General features: G+C 67.5%; 2 protein-coding genes across 2 annotated transcripts in view; one reads left to right on the plus strand and one right to left on the minus strand.

Annotated features, from left to right (window-relative positions):
• LOC101621909 overlaps positions 1–3,326 on the plus strand; it is a 40,189-nt gene extending 36,863 nt beyond the window's left edge. Inside the window, exons 11-12 of the mRNA XM_012731686.1 lie at positions 2,650–2,891; positions 3,191–3,326. Of these exons, the coding sequence (XP_012587140.1) occupies positions 2,650–2,891; positions 3,191–3,326 (378 nt within the window). The remainder of the gene's footprint in view (positions 1–2,649; positions 2,892–3,190) is intronic.
• Positions 112–20,167, minus strand: PDPK1 (3-phosphoinositide dependent protein kinase 1). Its single transcript, XM_004692166.2, has 13 exons — positions 19,906–20,167; positions 19,241–19,283; positions 18,927–19,064; positions 16,996–17,140; positions 16,656–16,753; positions 12,200–12,275; positions 10,171–10,239; positions 9,988–10,084; positions 9,082–9,255; positions 7,793–8,004; positions 5,076–5,133; positions 4,320–4,472; positions 112–4,100 (listed from the first exon to the last, which is right to left on the minus strand). The coding sequence occupies exons 1-13, from the start codon at positions 20,110–20,112 to the stop codon at positions 3,984–3,986; spliced, it is 1,587 nt and encodes a 528-aa protein (XP_004692223.1). The 5' UTR covers positions 20,113–20,167; the 3' UTR covers positions 112–3,983.
• Between the last annotated feature and the right edge of the window lie 2,308 nt (positions 20,168–22,475).

Consider the following 22,475-nt stretch of genomic DNA (forward strand, 5'->3'; position numbering starts at 1 on the left):
GCGCCTGTGATAAGATCGTGAGAGCGGCTGCCCGATCCCTGACGTGGACGGAGCTGGACGCACCGCCCGGCGCCGCCCCGCGCCCGCGAGAGAGCCACGCCGGCGAGCCGCACTCTCCACATGCGTGTTTATTACAAGGCTACCGAGCATACGTGGGAAACTCATCATCCGGTAACTACATCTAAGCACAAACACTTGGGGAAAAACGGGTAAACAGGTTCATTAAATTATGATAGGATTAAATCATTGACCAAATAGAAAATTTATATAATAAAAGCCAGAAAAAAAGTTGTAAAATATAGTTTACAATAATTATTCACATTCAAGGCTGTACATCAATACATACAACGTGGCCCCGGACATGAACTCAATCCAAGTAATTCATATATTAGATTTTAAATAACACAGACTGAATAGAGGCCAACGATAGCCAGCAAATAACCTTATATAAGAATAAAAGTACAAAAGTGTATATCCTAATATCATTGCATTATTTGTTTTCATACATCTTTTAAATTTTTGCTTTGCCTGTACATCACAGTTACAGCTACTGACCAGGTAGAGAGTATTCCTTGCGCTCGTGCTCACCGCCAGCCCCACGGCCGCGCGCCACCACTCGGCCTACTCTGCGTTGGTAAGGGACAGATACAGCAGGTCTAAAGACTGCACACTTGAACTCCGCCAACATCCAATCAGACTCGGGCTCGTGGGAGGGTTTGTCCAGCCAAGTGACCCCTACTCGGAGTTAATCTGCTGTAAGGGCTAGATAGGGTGCGTTGCACAGCTGAAAACGGTTTGCGTTTTGTCAAGATTCCCTGTACATCAAGCGCGCCGACCCTGGTCACTGGCCAGCTCAGGTGCACAGCAGGGCTGCGCGACGCCCCCAGGCGGAGCTCCAGGAAGCTGCTCCTCCCAGAACGGCAGCCGCTGCCTCCAGTTCCCCACAGCAGGGTGGCCAGTGGCTTAGAGGCCATGGGCAGGGCACCCGCCAGGGAAGAAGGGCACTTGCCAGGGTCGGGCAGGCTTGGGAAGGAGAGAGCGGGGAGAAAGCAAGAGGGCGTCATCTCCAGGAACTGCCTCACTGCGGCAGACTCAGCAGTGAGCACTACCTGCTGGCCGGCCGTGGGGGGTGGGGGTGGGGTAGGAGAGGGGCCGCCTTCATGAAGGCCCAAAACCCCTCTGCACAGCCTGGCACCTGAAGACCCTGTGTGTTCCCCCTCTAAGAGTCAACAGACCCCAAACTAAAGTGGAGCAACTAAAAATGAAACCAGATCGGCAGTGTGGCCTTGAAGACAACAAACGGCACCATGGGCCACTGGGCAGGAGGGGCCTGAAGCCACCCCAGCCCCACCCTGGCATGGGAAGCCGGGCAAATACGCTCCTGTGAAGCCTGACCGCTGGGCGGTCCCGTCTCCAAAACCTTCACTTGACTTCAGTGGCTCTTGTGCACTGGTCTAAGGAACCACAATCATCCACTAAGCGTGTGGCAAGGTCAGTTCAACACTTTTTTTCTCTCTCTCTGCCGACTGTGCAGACGCGAATTCAGTACCATTGTGGACAGAGCACGAGATTCCGAGGCGTCAGCGCGCACGCGGCTGTAGCAGCAGGTGGGGTGCGCCAGCATGCGCGTGGCCAGGTCCCAGACACCAGGGACAGGCTTGGGGAATGAGTCGCAGGGTGACATTATCTTAGCGTTAAAAACAGCAGTCTCATCCCACCCTCTGGGGCGCGGCTTGCTGGGACGCCATCTGTCTGGGGCTGGGCCCCTGAAGAGCGGCCGGCGCTGAGCACGCAGGGACGAGCGCCACCTTTACAGCGAGTGATTCTCTGGCCCAAAACACCACTCTTGGGGGTCTAGGACGGATGGGAGGAGTCAAAGATCAAGATGTAGAAGGGTCACAGCATCATTAAACAGTGGACACCCGGACACCATCTCAATGCTACCACAGGGAATTGTGACGGCCGGCCGCGGCACCGCCAGCAGCCGTGTCTGAGTCACGGCTCCCGACCGGGGCAGATGGCTGAAGCGTCACGTGAAAACAAGCCGGCGCGACGCGGGCGATGACCTAGGCTCCCACTGGGCGGCAGAGCACATGCACTCTGGGTGGTGGCGGCTGAGCGCACCGCTCCCGGCGGCCCTGGGGTGGGGGAAGCCTCCAGTGACTTTCGGAAAACAAAGTTTGGTTTAAGCAAGCCCAGACTCGCCCAGGCCCGGGCAGCACCCAGGGTGGGGCGCTGAGGCTTCTGCCGCTCCAGGGAGGGCAGAGGGGAGCGGCCGCCAGTCCCGGCCCCCGGAGGCAAGGCGGGGCGCCCAGCGGGCCAGTGCTCCCTCTTCTCCACGCCAGGGGGACCCCACGGGGGGGGGGGGGGAGCTGGGCAGGCGGCGCTGCTGGTCCTTGCCTCTGGGAGACACGGGCCTGGGCTGGCGGAAGGGGCACACTCCCACCGCCCGGGGCCAGCCCTCGCAGCCCCGCGTCCACGTCTCGGACCGCAAGGAGCCACCACGGAGGGCAGGTGACGGTGCAGCTCGCACAAGGACAGGGTGATAACACCGGGGGGCCGTGGGGGTGCGGTTGCCTACAGAGCAGGGCCCTTGGGCCATGGGCTGGGGCAATGGCAGTCGCGGCGGCTCCTGCCCGGCCACCTCAGGCTGTGGAGGCGACGGGGTGCCTGGCGGTGCAGCCGGAGGTAGTGGTGCGGTCCGGGGAGATCGGGTCTCCTAGCAGCCACGTGCGCCTGCTACAACCCGCAGGCTCCCCTGCTTCCCCGCCACCGACCGCCAGAGAAAGCGCGGGCGGGGCTCACTCTGGGGCGCACGGCCACGGCCTGTTCCAGAGGCGAGGCGGAACGCGGGGTGAGCCTGAAGATAAATTCCTGAAAGAGACAGCCAGGCAAGGTCACGTCTGAAAAAGCAGGTGAACACAGGTGGGCTTCTCTGAAGGAGGCACGAGCGGAGCTCAGCCTCGCTGCTCGCCGGGGCAGTGGCCGGGGTCTGGCTGCCTGGGCCCTGGCGAGGATGAGCCCCAGGACCCTGCCGAGCACGAGGGCCGCTTGCCCTCTCCTGCTCTGGTCGAGAGGGCGCTGCCTGGCCAGGGGGTGGTGGCGTGCCGCTCGAGCTGTCCAGCCTGGCCTGGTGGACGTGGCCCACAACGCCCGCAATCTGCGCTCCCCACCTCCTCGTCCCCCGCAGACACCAGGACCTGCCCCGGAGCAACACAAGGCGGCTGAATCCCAGCCTCACGCCCCCGGGCCCCGGTTGGGGGGACTGGCCTGTGCCTGTCCATCCCATGAGGGATGGATGCAGCCCGGGTCTGGCAGAGTCCTGATGGCCGGGGTCCGGAGGTGCCGGGACTGTCCGCGTGGAGAGGCCGCCGCAGGACGGGCACGGGGCGGCACGGCTCGCCTCCCAGGGCAGGCCCGCCCTTCACCTCAGACAGCCCCCAGGGGCAATGCTCATGCAGGCCTCGGCCCCCTGCCTCTCCGACTCCCGAGGGATGGCAGGCGGCCACGGCCCTCCGCTTCACCTGCGTGGTGCAGTCCGCGCACAGTGGGAACCAGAATCCCACAGCCAGGGCCACGCGGGAAGGTGGACGTGGGGCACAGACAGGCCAGCGCCTGGGGATGGCGAGGAGCCTGAGGCCTAAGCCCAAGCGCCCCGGTGGAGTGGGCGGCACCCAGAGCCCCGGGGCGGCGGGTGCAGGAGGCGCACATGTCCACCCCGGCCGGGCGCACCGCACACAGAAAGCTGGTGGCTGCAGTTGCTTGGGCCGACGCCACTGGCCGCAGGGAGCTCGGGCCTCCGCAGGGCAGGGAGCAGGCGCGCGGCCCTGGGCGCCTCTCGCGCTGATTGGTTCTTTGGGTGGTCGGGTATTTTTTTTTTCTTTTAAATAAAAAGCTGCCCGGCCTGCCGTCGGCGCCCTGGAGGTGGCCGGCAGGGGTCTGCAAGCGCCCACGGCGCCGGGCCGCGCACCCTGCGGCGGCGGTCACTGCACGGCGGCGTCCGGGGGGCTCTGGTATCGGTGCCTCCACACCTCCTGGATCTTCTTGCACCACTTGTGCGCGTTCCCACTCGGGTCCATCAGGTAGTACGTCCTGTTAGGCTGCAAACACAGACACCGTCAGGTGCGGGGGCGCCGCGGTGAGGGGCTGGGCTGGGGCTTCTCTCCTGAAGCACAGGGACGCCCTCACCTGCGGGGGACCCTCAATTCAGAAACAAGCGCAGGGGTCTCCCAGCCCGACTTAGGCCCCTTGGCGCGCTGGGGCTCTCGGGGGAGCACGCCTCCACTGCCCCCCAAGCCAGGACCCCGGGAGGCACGGACCGTGTGGACAAAGAAGGTCTTAAAGTTCTTGGCCTCCGGCCGGAGCTCCTGGGACCACGGGATCTCGCCCTTCAGGACTCTGTTGACGGGGTCCACGTAGTACAGGTGTGGCCCCTCCGTGAGCAGCAGCTGCCGGCGCCGTGCAAATAAACCCTGGCGTGCGGAACAGAGTCAGACGGCCCCGCGGCGATACCCGGCAGCGAGCGGGCCGCGGCCGCCGCCCGCCCGTCCCCGCCCCTGGGCTGAGCAAGGGGTGCAATGGCGCGGGCGGCCCCGTCTGCCTGCCTCGGCGAGGGGACCACCAGCCGCCTCTCCGGCACCTCTCCTGGCTGCCCGCAAGGGTCCTGCTGCTCTGGAGTACGCCCCCCCCCGGCCATGCCCCCCGCCCCCCCAGGGCCCAGGCCAGTGCCCAGCTGGGCCCCCGAGCCTCATCACTGAGCACGGGGGAACCGGTGAGACTGAGAGGGCCCGAGGGAGGGCGGAGTCGCCCAGCAGAAACCTCTTTCGGACACAGCTAACTCACGAGACACCACGGGGCCACCTCAGGCCCCGCCCGGGGTGCAGCGGGCTCCGGCGGGTGGTGGAGCTCAGAGCTACCTCAAGTTGCCCAGACTTGGACACTGGATCTGAGCCCGTGAGGCGCCTCTCCACTCTGCCACGAGGCTACGTGGCCTCACCCCCACCTGGGCTGCAGCCCCTCAGCTCTGCCGCTAGAGAGACCTGGAGCCCCGCGCGGCGGCTGGGATGGACACTCACCTTCCGCTTGTCCACTGGGCCCATCTTCAGTATTAAGTTATTTTCTACAAACTGGTGCCTAGGAAGAGAGAAAACAATGAGATTCAGAGACGTGACTGTCCAAATGGCTCCCCGATAGATGTCCCGACGGCACGCGTCCACTCCCTGGGCCTGGCCTGCCCCTCAGACAGTGCCACCCTGGGCACCCGACTTGGGTCCAGGGACAGGCCTCCCGTGACTCTGCATGTGCTGGACTCTGAGCACTGGCCCCAGAGGACGGGCTGCTGTGCTCCCCGCAGATCCAGGCAGCAGTGGGCAGTGCGTAGTGCAAACCACGCTCTGGACTCCAGAAGGGACTGGGGCCACCGTCCCCTCAAACGCAAGCGCTGCACCACAGCCATCGGGCTCTCGGAGCCCGGCACGGGGCTCCCCACACTCTCTGCCGACCCGGCCCGACCCCCACGACCCAGAGCCCACACGGGGCTCCCCGAGGGACCGCAGACGGGCGGCCACAGCACGAGGGCCGCCGGCTGTCCTTCTGCGGCCGCACCTGGCGCCAGGCAGCCACAACAGCTGCTGGGGCAGAAGGCGCACCGAGCACTCGGCAGCAGACAGGTCACCGGGGACGTCCGGGAGACACTGGGCCTGCTGAGCGGGGAAGACGGCAGCGCCAGCGGGGCCTCTCCTCACCCGCTGGGGCCCCCAGGTCAGCACGTCCAGGTCAGCTCTGATCATCAGAGCTGCCGCCAGGCCTTTGGGGTGATGGGCGGGTCAGCAGAGGGGTGCCTGTGGCCTCGGCACCCCCAGGGGGACTTAAGCAGGAGAACGAGAGTGAGGGGGCCAGGTCTTAGGAAATGGGGCTCCCCCAGACCTGAGAGGCAGGTCACCGAAACCAAATGTGAGAAGGCGGCAGCCCCCGAGGCAGGCGGGTGTTTGAGCAGGCACGACCCCTCGGGTCCCCGAGCACATGACAGGAAGGGCCCCAGCCACAGCCAAGCCTCCGGAAGACACCAACCGGGCGCCCCGGTGTCTGCTCCTGAAGACCGAGGCGGGCCGGCCCGCTGTCCATTGCGCTACGGGGCCGTGGGCTCGGTGCTGGATCCAACGGCCACGTGAGGACGGGTCCCTGGAGGGCCACCTGGACACGGCACGGGCCGGGGTGGGGCTCGTGGCCGGCGGTAGAGCGCAGCTGCGCTGGGGGCATGGCAGCCACCCGCTCCCTCCCTGCCGTCCCGGAGACCCGAGAGGCGGCCGGCCAGCCGCGAGGTGCCCGCTCTGAAAAGCAGACAGCCCCGAAGGCGTCGCCCAGCTGCACACCGGCACCGCCCGGCCAGCAGCTCCGGCTCAGAGCAGACCAGAACCTCGTGAACGCCCCGGCCCCGTGCCCAGGGCGCCCCCGCCTGACCCCAGAACAGCCCCTCAGGATGCGCGCAGCTGGCCTCCGGTGCCGATGCTGCGGGGCCCAGGGGGCCGCTCCTCTGGGCCGCGTCCTCGTGCGCTTGACGCACTCCAACAGGCAACTGAGTGGGCAGCAGCCTGCGGCCGGGGTCCCTCATGCGGGGCTGCACAAAGGCCACGCCCGCGTTCACGGCACACTCGGCGCCCGAGGTCGTGGCCAAAGGGGGGCCGTTATGGGGGTACGGGGCGCCCCAAACACAGCCTGGTGGGGTGGAGGGTGGCGAGGGCAGCCTGGCCTGGCGCAGAGGCACAGAGCGGCCACCCCCAGGCGGACAGCTCCCCAGTTCCACTGCCTCAGGGCCCAGAGCGGGACCAGCAGCGCACCCCAGCAGCCGAGTCAGCCCACGGTCTAGTGCCAGGCGCCCTGTGTCCACAGTGGTGGGGAGATGCCGTTCAGGCAGACCCCGCGTCTACACCGACCCGGCTCCGGGTGAGGTCAGTGGCCACTCGCAGCCAGTTTCCCTGGTTTGGAGACGAGGCCCGCCACCACCGCTCTCGGCAGCCGAGTGGTCTTGCAGCTGTGCACGCGGATGGGTGACAAGCTCAAGCAGTGGGCAGTGAGCTGCGGGCAAGTCGCTGCCCAGTCTGCTGCGGCTCATCGCCTGGTGCCATGATCATGCCAGGGTGATCCTGGCCGTGACCAGAACCGTGTGGCGGGACAGACCGGCAGAGCGCGGGCGTCAGAGGCCTTGGGGGTGGGGACGCGCCCTGGGGGCAAGCAGCAGGTGGGGAGGGCCTGCGGTCTGGCCCCCACGGCTGCTCGGCCCCGCCTGAAGCACAGGCCGCAGCCAGGCAGCAGCCTTCGTGGGGTGTGCGGGAGGGCCTGGAGCCAGCCCGCCCAGTGCACCAGCAGAGCTCTGGCCCGGCCCCGTTCGCCTGCCCACAGCGCCAGTGACCCAGCGACACCATGCTGCAGCCGGGCCCCGCCCCTCCACCGGGCCCCGGCTCACGCACCCCAGGCCCGCCCCGCCCGCGAGTCAGCCCAGCGCAGGCTGAGGCAGGTGCCCCCTCAGTGGCCACGGAGGTGAGTACAGGTGGGCCAGGCGGCGCGTGCAGCCCAGCAGCAGAGACTCGCCCTCTGGCCCCCTGGCCGCGCAGAGTCAGATGTGGGAAAAATGTTGACGAGAGCCAGCGTCCAACACGAAGGCCCAGGGGAGAGGAGCCGGCGCGAGGGGCAGACCACAGGGGCCCGCCAGGGGCCAGAGCCGCGAGGCAGGCAGCGCCCGGCCCGGCCCTCGCTGCGCCCCAAAGTGGAGCCCCGCTGCGCCCCGGGTTCTCACCAAGGGTTCCCACTGGCCTGCTTCTCCAGCAACAACCTCTTTTCCTCCTCGGAAAACTGCAAGTCCAGCTCAAAAGAGTTGGTGTCCAGGTCGTGGATGTACTGCTCGATGTTGCTGCCGGCCCGGGGGGGCGGGCCCGGGCCCGCTGCGCACAGGGAGTGGGTGGAGGACGACACCTGCATGCCGCCGAACTGGCTCAGGAGGTTGTCGTACTGCGGAGAGAGGGGCGTGAGGCCGCGCCGCAGCATCCCGGGCACCCTGCCAGGGGCTCGCCACCGTCGCTTCCACAACACTCACCCCAGGATGCGGCCAGACCCCACGACCCAGGCCAGATGGCCGCCCAGCTCAAGGGACCCATGTTTTGGTTCTGGCAGTCACCCCATATTCCCATGAGATGGACTATGCTCGCTTTTTGAAATAACTACCCCTTTAAGCTCAGCAGAACCCCACGCGGCCTAGCAAACACGCCTGCCTGCTGCCCAGAGGCCACGTGGGAAGCAGAGAGGTCAGTGCTCGGCAATGACCGTGAGGGCAGCGACCAGCTCCAGACCCGAGGGCAGAGGCCCCTCTAAGCAGGAGAGGAGCATGACCTTCCCAGCCCCTGCCCAGAGGGCCCTGGCGCCGCCCCCAATGCCCTCCCACACCTCACGGGCCTGTGAAGGCGGTGCGGCTGCTCCCGCCAGCCCCACCCCGACACTGGAGCCTGAGGTGCAGGCCTGGCCGAGGTCACGCCCTGCCAGTCACCCCAAAAGTCAGCAGCGCCTCCCTGCGCACTTCCAGCACAACTGGCAGCTTCGACCACAGCCCCCTTCCTCGGGGCTCCTGCCCAAGGGTGCCACTGCACTGGCCCCCACAGATGTCCGATGCACCGTCTATTCTACCCTGGCCCCCTCAGCTGCCCCTGTGCGGGTCAGTCCAGAAGCGACGTGCGATGAGAGGGGCCAGGGACAGGATGCAGTGCACCGACCCCCCACTTAGCCGGTCCCCCCCAGACAACCTTACACTCCAGAGCACTCATGCCCCCACCCCGCCCTCGCAGGGCGCATCTCTGAGTTCAGGGTGCTGGATGGCTCTCCGGGACTCAGACTTAGCTGCCCCCGGGGAACTGTGTCCACCCCCAGGAAGGGGCTCAGAGCCCAAGGGGATGGGGCTGAGGGCGCTACTTCCACTGGCTCCTGTTCCAGCCCGTGGGCAACATTATCTCACAGAGGCAGGTGAGAAGCGCCCAGCGCCTGCAGAGTGCACTCGCCAAGAGTCGCCACGCCCGCCCCGCCCCGCCCGCGGCTCACGTTCCCGTAGCAGTCCTCGTCGTCCTCAGACATGGCCGGCAGGTACGCCGTGAGCTTCGGGGGTGTCTGGAGGTGCAGATTCTCCCACGTGATGGACTCAAAGAAGGGGTGCGCTTTAAGAGGCCCGTACCCGGCCATTTCTTCACAGCCCAATCGCTTTGTGGCATCTAAAACCTGGAAGGTGAAACAAAGCGGTGTCAGACGGAACAATGAATTCTGACCCCAGAAGCCCTCCCGGGCAGCCCTGCTTACACGGCGGCCAGGCCCGGCAGGCACCAGGGCCACGCCCACGGCGTCCTCCCATCCAGTCTCCACCCCACCCCATGTGCAGGCCAGCAGGAGCTATCACCTCGGCCCAGGAGCAGCTGCGAGGACCCAACTGTGCCCAGGGCAGGCACACAGATCCCTCTACCAAGGGGGCAGGGAGGCCTGTCCAGAGAGCAAGCTGTCACCATGGCAGGACTCCACCCCAAGAACCCCACGAGCGAACCATGCATGGGGGGGGGGGGGCTGGATGCGGCCCCACCCGGGTGGCCACGGAGCCACCCAAGGGACCTGACCCGTGTCACAATCCTGGACACAGCTCCTGGCTACCCCATGGGCCTCTTCCAGGCTGTGGCCACAGCCTCGGGGAAGGCTCTAGTGCTGGCCCCCTGGGTTCAAGGCAGCTGCATGAGGCTGGTGGACAGCGCAGAGGGTCGCGGGCGCCCGGTTCGCTCAGACGGCAGAGAGCAGAACCCGAGCTGAACGGCTCTTACGGCGACCTGAGACAGAAGAGCTGGGACCCACTGCCACCGGCAGCCGGAGCCCGCTGCGCGAAGCACAGGTGCCCGGAAAGCGCCCGGCGGCCGGAGTGCAGGGCGCAGCTTCGGGTCCTCCCTCCGGAAGAAACTTCGAACTACTCACCAGGAGTTTCTCCACGAGGTCTCTGGCCTTAGGGAAGAATTTTTCAGGAAAGTCGTATTCCAGCTTAATGATCTTCTGAAATATAAGATACTCGTTTCTGTAGAACAAAAAGAGCATTGATCGGCACAGGCCACCACAGCACGCAGCTGGGAGCCCCGCCCCGCCCCCGGCACAGCCACTCACCCTGCCCGGAACGGCGGCAGGCCTGCCACGAGCTGGTAGACGATGCACCCCAGGGCCCACAGATCCGAGCTGCAGGGAGACAGCAGCGCGGCTCAGCCACAAGCAGCGGCCGCCGGGCAGCTCCTCAGCCCCCTGCTGGCACGGAGCGGGCAGGGCCGCCCGCAGGGGTCGCGGCCCCTCCTTCCGCCACACTCCTGCTTCCTGACCACTTTCACTGCGCATTTACCACAGCTAAGGTTCAGGGTGTTTCCAGAGTGAGGCAGCAGGGCGGGGCCGCTCCCAAGGCACCAGCTGGGCGCAGACCCGGGAGCGACGGGCACCATGCCCCTCTGCGCAGCCTCTCGGGCTATGTGGGGTCCTGGGGCGCTGGCCCAGTCTGCGTCTGGAAGAGGCCACCACCCCGGTACCAGCGGGCCTGGGAGCTGAGGTGCGCGCGCGGGTGCGGCCCAAGTCTGTCAGCGGCCCCGTCTCCCCGGGGTGCGCGGCAGTCTGGTTAAAGCGAGGAGTGACACAGGGGAAAGGGGACAGGAGTTGGTAACCCAAAATACAAGTTTCAGGCCCAGTCCACATTCAGTGTTTTCGGCAATGTTTCAAATGTGTTTTTCACACAGTATAAGATTACAGGGGGGCCAGTGTGGAGCCCCAGAAAGCAGATGCACCCAGGACTTCTGCAGGGCTTGGTGCTGCCCCGGGCACTTCCTGAAACCCCAACACGGGGCTGGGGCAGGCCCGGTCCCCGCTCCCCCGGCAGTCACAGGCCAGGGCGCCGTCTCTGCAGGGCTCCAGGTGTCAGATGGCCCAGTGGAACAGGCCACCGCAGACGCGCACCAGACCGTGCCCTGGGCCCGGCATGCCGCTCCCCGTCTTCTCTAGGCCTCACTTACAAGTGGACGAGCTTTAGGGTCAGAGGAACAGCCATGACTTGGGGCAAAGAGCACGAAGCACAGACACGGGCTGTCTCCTCAGAGACTGGCCTCCCCACCAGGCTCAGCCTCCTCCCACTAAGCCCTAGGACACGGGCAGTGGTCTGGATGCCCCCCTCATTCTGTGCAGGAGGCATGGGGGGCCCCCAGCAGCACTGACCATCACAGTCCTGGACTGCCCACTCTGGCACCCACCGCGCCACCCCCTCCATGAGGGGTGCAGCAGCGGTTCCCCACACCCCCACCACGCTGACATCAAAATCATGTTCAGATGTCCCCCACCACCAACACCCCAGCGCACAGGGGCCCAGCTGGGAGGCCCAGCCAGTCCGGTCCATGTAAGTGCTCAAAATCTTTTGGGGTCAAAAAACGGCCAAGGTTAGCCCCAAGACTCCTGTGACCAAGGCCAACTTGGCACACCTGAGACTGTGACCCCCCAGAAGTTTCAGAAGCCAAGTTCTCACTGCCCCCCACAAATGCTGAGGCCCCAAACCCTACATCACCACTCAGCCCTCCACACGCCCTGTGCCCACACCCCTCTCCAGATGCTCCAGACACTCTGGCCCTGTGCTCCCCTAAGCCCCTTTCCCCCCGCCCAGGGCGCCTATCAGCCATGCCTCCACCTCTCTGGTGTCGGGTCCTCTATGCCTGCCCCTGCACTTCTCTGTTCCCCCAGGATCCCCAGAAGGCTGGTCTGGGCCTAAGCACGCGCGTGCTGGGCCCCTGTGGCCATCAGCTCCGGCCCCCGCAGGCCAGGCCAGCCTGCTCCGTCCCACAGAACCAGCCAAGGAGGCCCGGGATCCCAGGCCTCGGGACACAGCGGGATGCCCAGTCAATGTGGCAGGCCCCAGGTCACTCTGGCCCTGCAGAAGCTATCCCAAGAAGAAAGATCCACCTCGAAGCATGAGACAACAGTGCCCCATAAGGAGCAGAACAGTGCACCGTAGAAGCAGCGGCTTGCAGGTTATCGGAGGGAAGACGATTCCTGCACAGCACACTGAGTGTGGAAGGTCACCAGGGGCCGCTCACTTCCTTTCCAGGGGGTGGGGGGGAGGGCATGCAGCCTCAGAGGAGAGGGGCTTTGGGGTGAGAGGAAAGCAGCTTACCTCTTACAGGCCGACTTCTCGGTGAGCAGCTCTGGAGAGACGTACTGGGCTGTGCCCACGAAGGAATTGGCCCTGGCTGGGGAGAGAGGAGGGCAGGTCAGCTGCTCGCAACAGCCCCAGACACCCCACAACCCTCCGACCAGGCCCCCAGACAAGCCCTCTCCTCTGAGGGCAGCGCACTCCTCAGGGTGGCCAGGTGTGGAAAGCCTCAGGAGAGGCAGAGAAGGAAGCAGAGAAGGGAGCGGAAAAGGTCTTCCTCTGCCCTTTTTTCCCACAATCAGGGTCCAGAAGGGGACACAGACTTGTTCCCCAACTGACCCAAGCCTCACCCCAGGCGAGTCAGAGTAGCGGGACGTCCAGCTCCCAGGGTGAGTCGTGAGCAACTCTAGCTTTCTTTACGGACTCAAGCTGGAAATCACAGCCGCCCTGGAAGTGCTGGAAGGTTCCAAGGCCACTGCCAGGCCAGTGGTACACTGGGAGCTACGGGACTCCGGGCCCGCAGGACATGGAGGCAGGGTGGGGGGCTGTCTCCAGAGGCGCCCGGGGGGGGGGGTGCTGCTCCAGCCCGGCCTGCCCTGGACACTTGCCCGGGAAGACAGCTGCGGCGGCTCCCCACACCAGGGCTGGCTGGGCGCGCCGAGACCACTGAGGCAGACAGCAGCGCCCGGCCCCTCCCGCACCTGCGGCTGGCTCTCCGCGGTTACGAACGGCTCCTGCCACGCCTGGCTGAACTGCCATCATTAGGAAGTTCGGGGAACCTGGTTCCCGTGGGGCAGAGCCACGGGCACGTCAGGCCAAGAGCGGCGGCCTACGCTACGTCACCCTCGCCCCACCCACGGCTTCTGCTTCCCCGCAACTGGCGCCCCCTCAGAGGTGGGGCTCCAGTCCTGGGCTGGTGTGTGGAATGGGGTCCAGAGGTGCAGGGCTCCTGAGAGGGGGGACGGGCGGGACTGCCCTCAGAGGCCCGCTCCCAGGGGCTCCCAGGGCTCGGGTGAGGAGTGGCGGGCTGCCAGCAGGTCAGACTCGCCGGGGGCGGGGCCTCCTGGGCCAGCAGGAGCGTCCCCAGGGAGCAGAGCGGCACTGCAGCAGGGGCCCAGCGCTCTGGGACCCGAGGCAGCCGTTCTCGGCCTCGGGGCTCATGGACGCTGCTGGCCAGGCAGAGGTGTTGTTCTTCCGAGGGGCAGCCCCTGCCACGCCGGCGCGCCTCCCCCGCATTCAGCCCTCTACACAGATGACGCCTTAACCAAACCAAAAGAGGGCTCGGAGAATGTGAGGGCCGCCATGCAGCCCCAGGTCCTGAGCGTCATCCCGACAGCCCCTGGGTCATCACGGCCGACAACAACTTCATCCCAGGGGCTGGCCCAGCCAGGACGGCGAGGGGCCAGGGCGGTGCTGACCAGCACACACACGAGGGCCAGGCACCCAGCCTGCGGCCAGCAGCAGGAGCCAGGGCCCCCACGTGGAGGCAGCACACACCCCCAGCCCACGCAGGCTCAGCCTCTCGCCCACGCACCAAGCGCAGAGCACGGCCATGGGCGCAGGGGGCAGCGGCGGGGGCGGCCACGCCTCCCACACCCACTGTGCCCAAGGCGGCGGCCCCGTGCGGCATGAGCGGGGAGGGCTGCGCGACAGCTTGCCAACGCCAGGCTTTCAACAGTGATGAGCGGCCCTCCCTGGGGGCGCAGCGGGGTAATGCGCAGCACTGAGAAGCTACAGCCGCTTCCGCATGAGTTCGATCCCCGCCTGCCCCGGAGGTGACCCCAGGGCGCAGCAGACCTCTCCTGACCCGCCCGCTGCTCCCCTCAGCAGTGTACTTCGTCGATCTGCCTGTTCTGCTCCCCGCTCTGCCTCTGGGGAAGCCTCTTACCGCCCCTGAGCCTCTGGCCTGTGCCCCAGTTCTGTATGCACAAATAAATAAATCTTACCAAAAAAAAAAAAAAAAAGTGATGAGCGAAAGGGAGGGAAACCGCCCTCATGCTCTCTCCAGGCCGAGGCCGCCTGACCCAACTGGGGTGCAGGCCGGTCAGGAGCAGCCCAATCTGGTGCTCTGCTCTCTGAGGATTGCAGGTTGGGGCACAGGAGTCATCAGGCCCCTGCCCTCACGGGGGCACAGGGTGGGCCTGAACGAGGCCAAGCAGCGCGGCGCCACCCCGGCTTACAGGCCCCACAGCAGCGCCAGACACATCCCACGAGCCCAGCGATGCAATCAGCGAGCTCTGGAGGACGAGTGACCTGGCTTTCTGCAGGCTCTAAGGGACAGCGAGGTGGGGAGGGAGCGTGGGCGACCAGCTGAGCCCAACAAGGAAGCTCTGGCTTGAACCCTGACTCAGTACCCCTCCAGGAAGGGACAATGGCCACTTGCAAATACGAGACCCCAGGCCCCACCGCCGTGACTGAACAGACGCCAGCACTGAAAGACCAGCGCAGACATTCTGGACGCTGGAGAGCTGTGCTTGCTGCCGGGGGCCGGGCCCTCCACACCGGTTCCCCTCCCGTGGCGGGAAGAGGCCCTGAAAGGGGATTCTGGTGCGGGTGCGTGGGGCGCGGTGGGTGCAGGGCCGGTGGCACTGAGCATGCAAGAACGTCGGGGCGCTCGCAGAACCCCTCTGAGCACAGCACGAGGGCGGGCCTGCCAGGGGGTGCCAGAGGGCCGCCCGGGGAACCTGCGCTCGGAGCCCCTCCCCGCCCACTTTCGCAACTAAGACCTGCAGGGAGCTGCAGACTGTTGCAGCCACGGCCCCGGCCTGACCCTTGGGGCAGACGCCAAGTGACAGAGCGCCCTTCCTGGGGACGTCTGCACACCTGAGCAGGTGACTAGTCTCGGTCCACTGTGCTAAAGTGCCCCTCAGTCCCAGAATCCCCCCCGAGCTGCCCTCACACACCTCAAGGAGCAACCCTGGTTGGCGCCCAGTCCGGGGACGCCCACTGGCCCCCAGCAGCGGAGCGAGCGCCTGCGCCTGCGCTGCAAGGACCCCGACTCCCCCCAACACTGCTTCTCAAGTCTGAAAAGCAGTGGGGAAGCCAGCGCGGACGAAGGCTCAGACCCCAGCACCCAGCCGGAAACCGAGCACGCGTGTGCTGCACACCCTTCACCGTGCACACGAGCAGCTCTGGCTACAGCGCAGGCCGGACAGAAGCGGGCTGGCGCGCTGCCGCCAGGCTCCGAGAGCGTGTGGGGCCGAAACGTCAGGGGCCGCAGGAGCGGCCTTACCCACACCGGCCTGGAGGGAGCCCAGCAGGCGGCTTGTCACAGCAGGGGCCGCAGTGGGGGCAGCCGGCCCCGCCCCCCTGGCCTCGGCCATGCAGCCTGCCAGGGGCCGCACGACTGGCAGGCCGGGAGCCCAAGTGCCACCTCTCCGTGCATGACGACTCCCCGGCTGGGCGCGCCTGGGAGCAGGAGGTCGCTGGGGAGACCACGCCGGGCCCGAGAGTGTGAGCATCCTCTTTGACCCGTCTGGGTCAGCCCCAGACGGCGGTGGCCTGGTTCTCAGCGAGGCCCAGGCCCCGCCAGCCCTCTGGGGGCGCAGTGTGCCCCCAAAAAGCTCACTGGGAGAATCTTTGCGAGAACCTGCGTTTCAAATACCAGAAGGGGAAGGCTCAGGGCCTCTGCTGGACAAAGGCCAGCCTGTGGACCCCAGAGGTGCCCCAGCACTGGTGTGTGGGTGGCCCCCGGAGTGAGCGTGCTCCTGGGCTCCCCTTTTCCCCACAAGCGTGCGACGGCCGAGGCAGCGTCCAGCAACCTCCACCCGCTTGCCGACCTCGGGCACTCACACTGGGGCTTCTCCCAGGCGCCGGGCCGGCTGTCCCCACAGCCCTGCAGCAGCCCATCCGCTCGGGTTAGGGGGTTCTGACTTGTGCCAAGACCGGGGCTCGAGTCTGAGATCACTTAGCACACACGGTGGCGTCGAGGCCCTGGTCTCAGGCGCGGGCTTCCTGCCGAGCAGGCGAGACGGCAGCGGCTCTCCCGGCCCGATTCCCCTCGGGCGGCAGCGGACGCGCAGCAAGCTAAAGCCCCTCACTGTGCTGGCAGCAGCCAGGGGGATGGGCCGGCGGCAGAACCCCCTGGGCACAGAGGGCAGGAGGGCTGCCGGGCGAGCACGCTCTGACCAGCAGGGGAGTCAGCCCTGCTCCCTCGGCCACTGCTGCCCTCCGGGCGCCCGCACCTGGGCCAGCGCTGCCACCCGCGACAGGGAGGCAGCGGGTCCCCGGGAAGGCGGACCCCGTCAGCCCCGCACCCCTGTAGGAGAGACCAGCCACAAGCGGACCCCTCCCAAATCTTCTGGGAGGACAAGCACTCCAAGGCGCCGGGGCACCCCGGGACGGCACGCTCCGCGCGCTCAGCCGCCGGGAGCCAGCCCAGGGACACGGACCCGAGGCGGCACGCAGCGCACCTCAACCTGTTTCTGAGGCGCTGTTTTTGAGGATGACCCCCAGCGCGCTGGACACGAAGCCTCACCTTGTTTGCTGTCTGGAGACAACACCTTCGCAGTCCCAAAATCAGTGATCTGAATATGCATCTCTTCATTCAGCAGAATGTTCTCTGGCTTCAGGTCCCTGTGAAAGCAGGTTTCTTCACGTTTACAAAGAAAACCAGGCAGGACACCACCCCACCGGGGCCTCGGAGCCCCGCCGGGGCCTCGCCTCGGCCTGACCCGCGCGCCAGTAAGAGCACACTGAACATCCGGCACGACGCAGCCAGGAAGCGCCCACAAAGCCATGGCAGGACAGGCCGCGGCCAGCCGGCGGCTGCGGGTGCTCTGCGGGGTGGGCCCCGGGGTCTCCGCGGCGGGCCGCACCTGTGGATGATGCCCTTGCCGTGCAGGTACTCCAGCGCGGACACCATCTCTGCAGTGTAGAAGCGCGTGCACGTCTCGTCAAACGAGCCGATCTTGCGTATGTATTTAAGCAGCTCCCCGTTTTTGGCATAGCTGAGACCAAAGTCTGAATGTCGCCTGATTAAGGAAGCGCAGGAACTGCCCGAATCGGCCCGTGCGCACTCTCCACGCCAGGACCCGGCCTGCAGGGCCGGAACCCGCCAGGCCCGAGTGCCAGGCGCAGGCTCTCCGTGACGCCCTTTTGCAACTGCACGCAGGGGCCAGCCGGGGTGGAGAGCGCCGCCTGGCCAGCGCCCCGGCGCGGAGCCCGCGGCACGATCCCCTCCATCCCTGTCCTTCCTCTTCGAAGCCTTCGAGGCCGCCCGGAGCACGGCCCTGCTGGAACCACTTCCGAGCACCGCCGCTCCCATGGCCGGGGTGGGGCCGGCCTCGCCCACCTGAGCAGCACCCCGAGGGGCCACGAGCTCAAGGATGGCCGCCTGCGACGTGTGCGGCTCCTGGCTGCCAGAGCACCGCCGACCCCGTCAATGCCCAGGGCGGTCGGGAGACCCAGCAGGGGCACCACGGAGCTGCCCACTGCCCCCCAGCCCCGACCGTGCTCACCAGGAGCCTGGAGCACAAGTCAGCCTGCCCTCCAGCAAGGCCACGGTCCTGCCCAGGCCCGCTCCCTGGCCTGCGCTGCACCTGCCGGGTGTGGGTGTCAGGGCCCGGGCCAGCCTGCAGCACGCCAGCCCGCCTGGCCCTGGCACTGGCCTCAAGCTTCAGCATCAAGGCCTGTCTCCAGGAGCCTGCAGCGTGGGGGAGGCCTGGCCCGGCGCCTCTTCCGGCTTTGTGGGTTTTGCCCCTTATCTGACTGCTCCCCCAGTTCCTGTTTCCTGCCTGAGGGACACTTTCTGATTCTCTGCTCGGCTGAGGCGTGAGGTGACAGGCGGTGCAGCAGGACAGACAGGTGCTGAGGCCCACAGCGCCACGCCCTGCTCTTCGCCTGCACACATCACTCACGCGCGGGGTGCAGGCCACCTTACCGTCGTGCCCAAGGCTGTCCCCACCTCCCTCAGCATCACAGTGGCCAGGCCAGGGAGGAGGAAGCTGTGCTCCGGCTCCGGGGGGGGGGGCGGGCCCTGCACTCAGGCACAGCCACAGAGCTGAGGCCAGATCCCTGATCCGGACCTGGTGGCTGCTCCTGCCCCGTGCTGCGAGAGGGGAACGGGACGTGCAGGGACTGCCATCCCTGGGCACCTCACCCCTTCCTCCCCGCCTCAGGGCAGTGATGCCGCTGCCCCAGCTCGGGCTGGGCTGCGCGCAGGCGGCTGTGGGGAGGCCAGGAGCACCGCACCCCAGCTGGGGTGGGCTGGCCTCCCGGTGCTGGGGGACTGCTCCCCTTTCCCCGAGTGTAGGCCACACTGAGGGGAGGAGGGCATGCATGGGATCCCCAACCCCCCACCTCATCCTTAGGAGGCGAGTGACCCCTGGAGCCCCCTCCAGCTACTGTGGCGGCGTCTCACAGCCCAAGAAGCAGCGGAGAGCTGAGGACGGAGCCCCCTCCCCGCATCTGTGCCAGCCCGGCCTGAGACCAAACACACGCGCCCCACGTGAGATCCCCCCCGTCTAGGCACCTGGCCTCTGGTCGCCGGCAGGAGGCATGACAGGAGGCCCCAGCAACGAGGCCGGCGACCGCCGGGCTAAAATCACACCCACGAAGCGTAATTGTCCTGATAAAACCTCCAACGTCCATGACGCCCCACGAAGGTCACCTCTGATGCGCTCGCAGGCACCCTGGGGACCCAAAACACGTCCGGGGTCCCCAAGGCAGAGGACGCTGAATTTCAGGGGAGGGCCGCTGGGGCAGCACGCGGTGGCGCACGGGGCGCTGGCCAGTGAAAGAAGGATACACAGCTTCTCGTCGTCCTGGAAGGTGAAGTAGAGCCTGACGAAGAAGGGGTGGTCCAGGCGCGACATCACGTCCCTCTCCCTGGTTACATATGGGGCCTTGTTCTCTTTGATGATGTGCCGCTTCTCCAGGATTTTAACTGGGGCGGGAGAAGCCAGTCACTGCCACCGGCCCGGGCTGGGCCACCAGAGCCCGCACGGGGTGACCAGCGCCCCAGGCACCCTGCGCACGGCTCTTAGCCCACAGCCACCTTCACCCCAAAGCCAGCACAACACCCCACCCGGGGGCCCCGCGCACAGCGCTGTCAGTACTTACTAGCATATTCCCTGGAGGTTGCCAGCTCTCGGGCCAGGACCACCTGGTTAGGGAAGAGGAGAAACACTCGGGGTAACGGGGCCGCGTGCTGACGGCGTGACCGAGCGCCGCCTACCACACGGGCTGCCGCCAGGCCTGGCACCCCGCAGGGCAGAGGCGTGCGCTCGGGGGTCTGCCCCGCGAGCCCGAGCCCACGCGCAGTAAGCGCAGCAGTGCCCAGCCCCAGGGAACCACCCTCCAGGGCGTGCCCCCACGTCACCGCACACCTGGCGCCGCCCTCAGGCGCCGGGACGACTCGGCTCCCACGGCACCGGGCGCCAAAGCGGAGCGCAGGTGAGCCATGCGCGTGCCCAGTCTGGGCTCGGTGCGAAAACAAGCCGCAGGCGGGTGAAGTGCCCGAGGGCAGGCCCCACCTCAGGTGCTCCGCCCGCCCGCCAGCCCGTGGCCCACCGTGGCCTTTCTCACCGGCGCTGGGCCACATGGGGCCACACAGCACCTCCCATCCTGCGGCCAGCCCCCTGCGCCTACCGCCCAGGGGCCTCCCTCGGCCCTGGAGCCCATGCTGGCTTCAGGGGGACAGTGAGAGCGGCGTGCCCGCCAGGCCCCGCCCGGCCCCTCAGCGAGCCAGCCTGCCCTGGGGGCGCGGCGCGGCAGCAGCTACTCACTGTGGAGAAAGAGCCCTCGCCCAGAATCTTGCCGAACTTGAAGTCCTCGGGCCGTTTCTTCCGAGGCTGTGGCGGCGGCTGCGCCGCGTGCTGCAGCGGGGCGGCGCTGGGCCGGGCCTCGGCGGCCGTGCTGTCCATGGCGGGGCCCTGCCGGCCTCCGCCGGGAACGCCAGGGGCCGTGCCGGACTCAGCCTGGGTCCTCACCATGGATGGCGACGGGCAGGAACATAACACCACGCTGGACTGGACGGGGACGGCGTCATACTGCGGACACAGGAGGCGCTCAGCCCCGGCCGCGCCCGCCTCTCCGCGCCAGGCCTGACGAGTGCCCAGCGTCCTCGGGCGGGACGTCGCGGACACACGCCACCGCGGAGCGGCGCGCCTGGCCGTCGGAAGACCGCCCTCGCGTCCCGGGGTGTCTGACCCCCTCCTGCTTTGGGTCGTTCAAACGGGCTTCTGAAGCGGCCCGCCGACAAGGCGCCCGCGCCCATGCCCGCGCGACTGGAAAGCCCGTCACCGTCTCACGCGGCTGGGGCCCGGGCGCTCCGCTCCGCTCAGGGCCACACAGCGCCGGCCCGCTCGCTCCCAGGGCCGGCAGGGCGGAGGGGAGGGCTGCGGCGAGGGACCGTGGCCTCGGGCTCAGACCAGCCGAGAACCTGGACGCCCAGGGGCCGGAAAGGAAGAACAGGAGGCCAGGAGGAGGCCAGGAGGAGGCCAGGCAGACTCGCGGCGACAATGACACACAAGGCAGCAAAGAAACCTCAGCTGAGTAAAAGCGGGCTGAGGCCTCCAAGCCAGGCAGCGCTGGAGCGGACAGCAGAGGGCGGGGGCGCCAGGGGATACAGTGGCCCGAGCCCGAAGAGCTCCCCACTGGACACACCGGACAAGGAGGCCACAGGCCGCTCAGCGGGAGGCCCCGTGCCTTTACCGGGCAGGATCAGCGCCGGGACGCGGGCAGGGGAGGCGTGGAGAGTGGCCGCCCTGGCCCGGAGCCCTGGTGGCTTTGCAGGCCCCCGTGGCCTCCGCACCCCAGCCCCGGCCCGGCCCAGGCGCCCCGCACCAGCAACGCCGCCGCAGGTGCCCTACGCCTTCACTCACACAGCAAGCCGCGCACAGAGCAACCCCCGGCCACAGGGCAGGGAGGCGGGCCCTGGCCCACAGGACCGCACGGGGCACCCCCGCCCCCACGCCTCCCCCACACAGGGGAAGCAACACAGAAGCCGCGGAGGCGGAGCGAGACGCGGAGCCGACAGCAGCCCTGGCAAACAGAGACAACACAACAAGCCGTCACTAACTGCTCAACAGTCACGGCCAAGAGTGGCCGGGACTGGCCGGCCGAGCCCTCACCAGACCAAGGCGAGCGGCTGCTGGCGACTGGACACTCCCCGCAGAGGGGCACAGCCTCGGGGCGCGCTGGGCGCACCGGCCGGCCAGCCCAGCCGCTCGGGCGGCAGTGAAGACCGCTCACCGCTGGGACAGGGAGCAGACACAGGGACACCCCGAGTGAGGCTCTCGCGCTCCGGGGAGCGGGCGGGGCGGCAGCAGCTGCGCACACGCGCCCGCCTGCGCTGGTGTTTTAAGACTGATCCATGCACACAGAACTGGGGTGCAGGCCAGAGGTGCAGGGGAAAGGACGCCCCAGAGACCGTGGGGAGCGGAGCCGGTGGGCTGATGACGTGCACTGCTGGGGGCGCGGTGGGAGGGCAGGAGGGGCTGCTGCGCCCTGGGGTGCCTCCTGTGACCCTCCCCGCACCCCGGGAGGCCCGATGCACACGCGCTCCTCTCTCAAGTGCCCGCGAGGCCCTTCCCAAGGCAAACCACGGCCGGGCAGCCTCGCCAGCTGTCCACAGCACCACAGGTGAAGTCGTACCCGGCCCCTCCCTGACCACACGCCGTAAACGGAGGCTGCGGAAGGGGAGAGACAACAGCGGCACAGGCTGGCGCGCGAGGAACCCGGCAGACCGCCTGGCGCGCGGAGGGCAAGGCCCGGGACTCGCGCCCGCAGCAGCACACGCGGGGCCTCCCTGGGGCGCGGCGCCAGTCCCAGCGCTGCGGGGCAGCGCAGCCACTGCGGCCTCTCCTGTCCCCGCCTGTTCTGCTCCCCACCGTGTCTGGGCCTCTCACCCCGCACCTCTGGTCTGCACCCCAGCTTGGTGTGCACAGACAAACGCGTCTTTAAAACCAGCACGTGACCGAACTTTCTGAGCGCCCCGGGGCAGCGGGAGGGAAGGGACAAGGAGACGCTAGGGGTGGCGGGGCCCTAGAAATGCCCACGAGCGCTACGGACCTAGGAGAAATCACGGCCTCGCGGGAGCAGCGGCAGGAGCCGTGCGGGCCCCAGCGGCGTGTGGCCCTGAGTGGCTGGCGCAGCAGGCGGGCCGCGGACACCGGCGCTCACGTCCTCCCAGGACAGCCGGACGCGCCCGAGTACCCTCCGCTGGGTCAGGCCGCAGCTGCGCTCGCCGATGCCTTGGCGGACACACAGGTCCACTCACCTCGACTCCGAGCGAGGAGCGGGCGGCGCGGGCGCCCGGACAACGCAGGGAGCCGCCGCCGCCGAGCAGGCGGGG

Source organism: Condylura cristata, unplaced genomic scaffold (assembly GCF_000260355.1).
Source record: "Condylura cristata isolate star-nosed mole 26May11 unplaced genomic scaffold, ConCri1.0 scaffold00032, whole genome shotgun sequence".
Classification (NCBI taxonomy): domain Eukaryota; kingdom Metazoa; phylum Chordata; class Mammalia; order Eulipotyphla; family Talpidae; genus Condylura; species Condylura cristata.

Excerpts from the sequence above, each read along its gene's own strand:
- PDPK1 (XM_004692166.2), bottom strand. The coding sequence starts at position 20,112 with ATGGTGAGGACCCAGGCTGAGTCCGGCACGGCCCCTGGCGTTCCCGGC. Across the intron at positions 9,256-9,987 it reads ACCTCGTGGAGAAACTCCTG|GTTTTAGATGCCACAAAGCG; the intron begins GTGAGTAGTTCG and ends TTCACCTTCCAG. Across the intron at positions 4,473-5,075 it reads GCCCAGTGGACAAGCGGAAG|GGTTTATTTGCACGGCGCCG; the intron begins GTGAGTGTCCAT and ends TCCGCACGCCAG.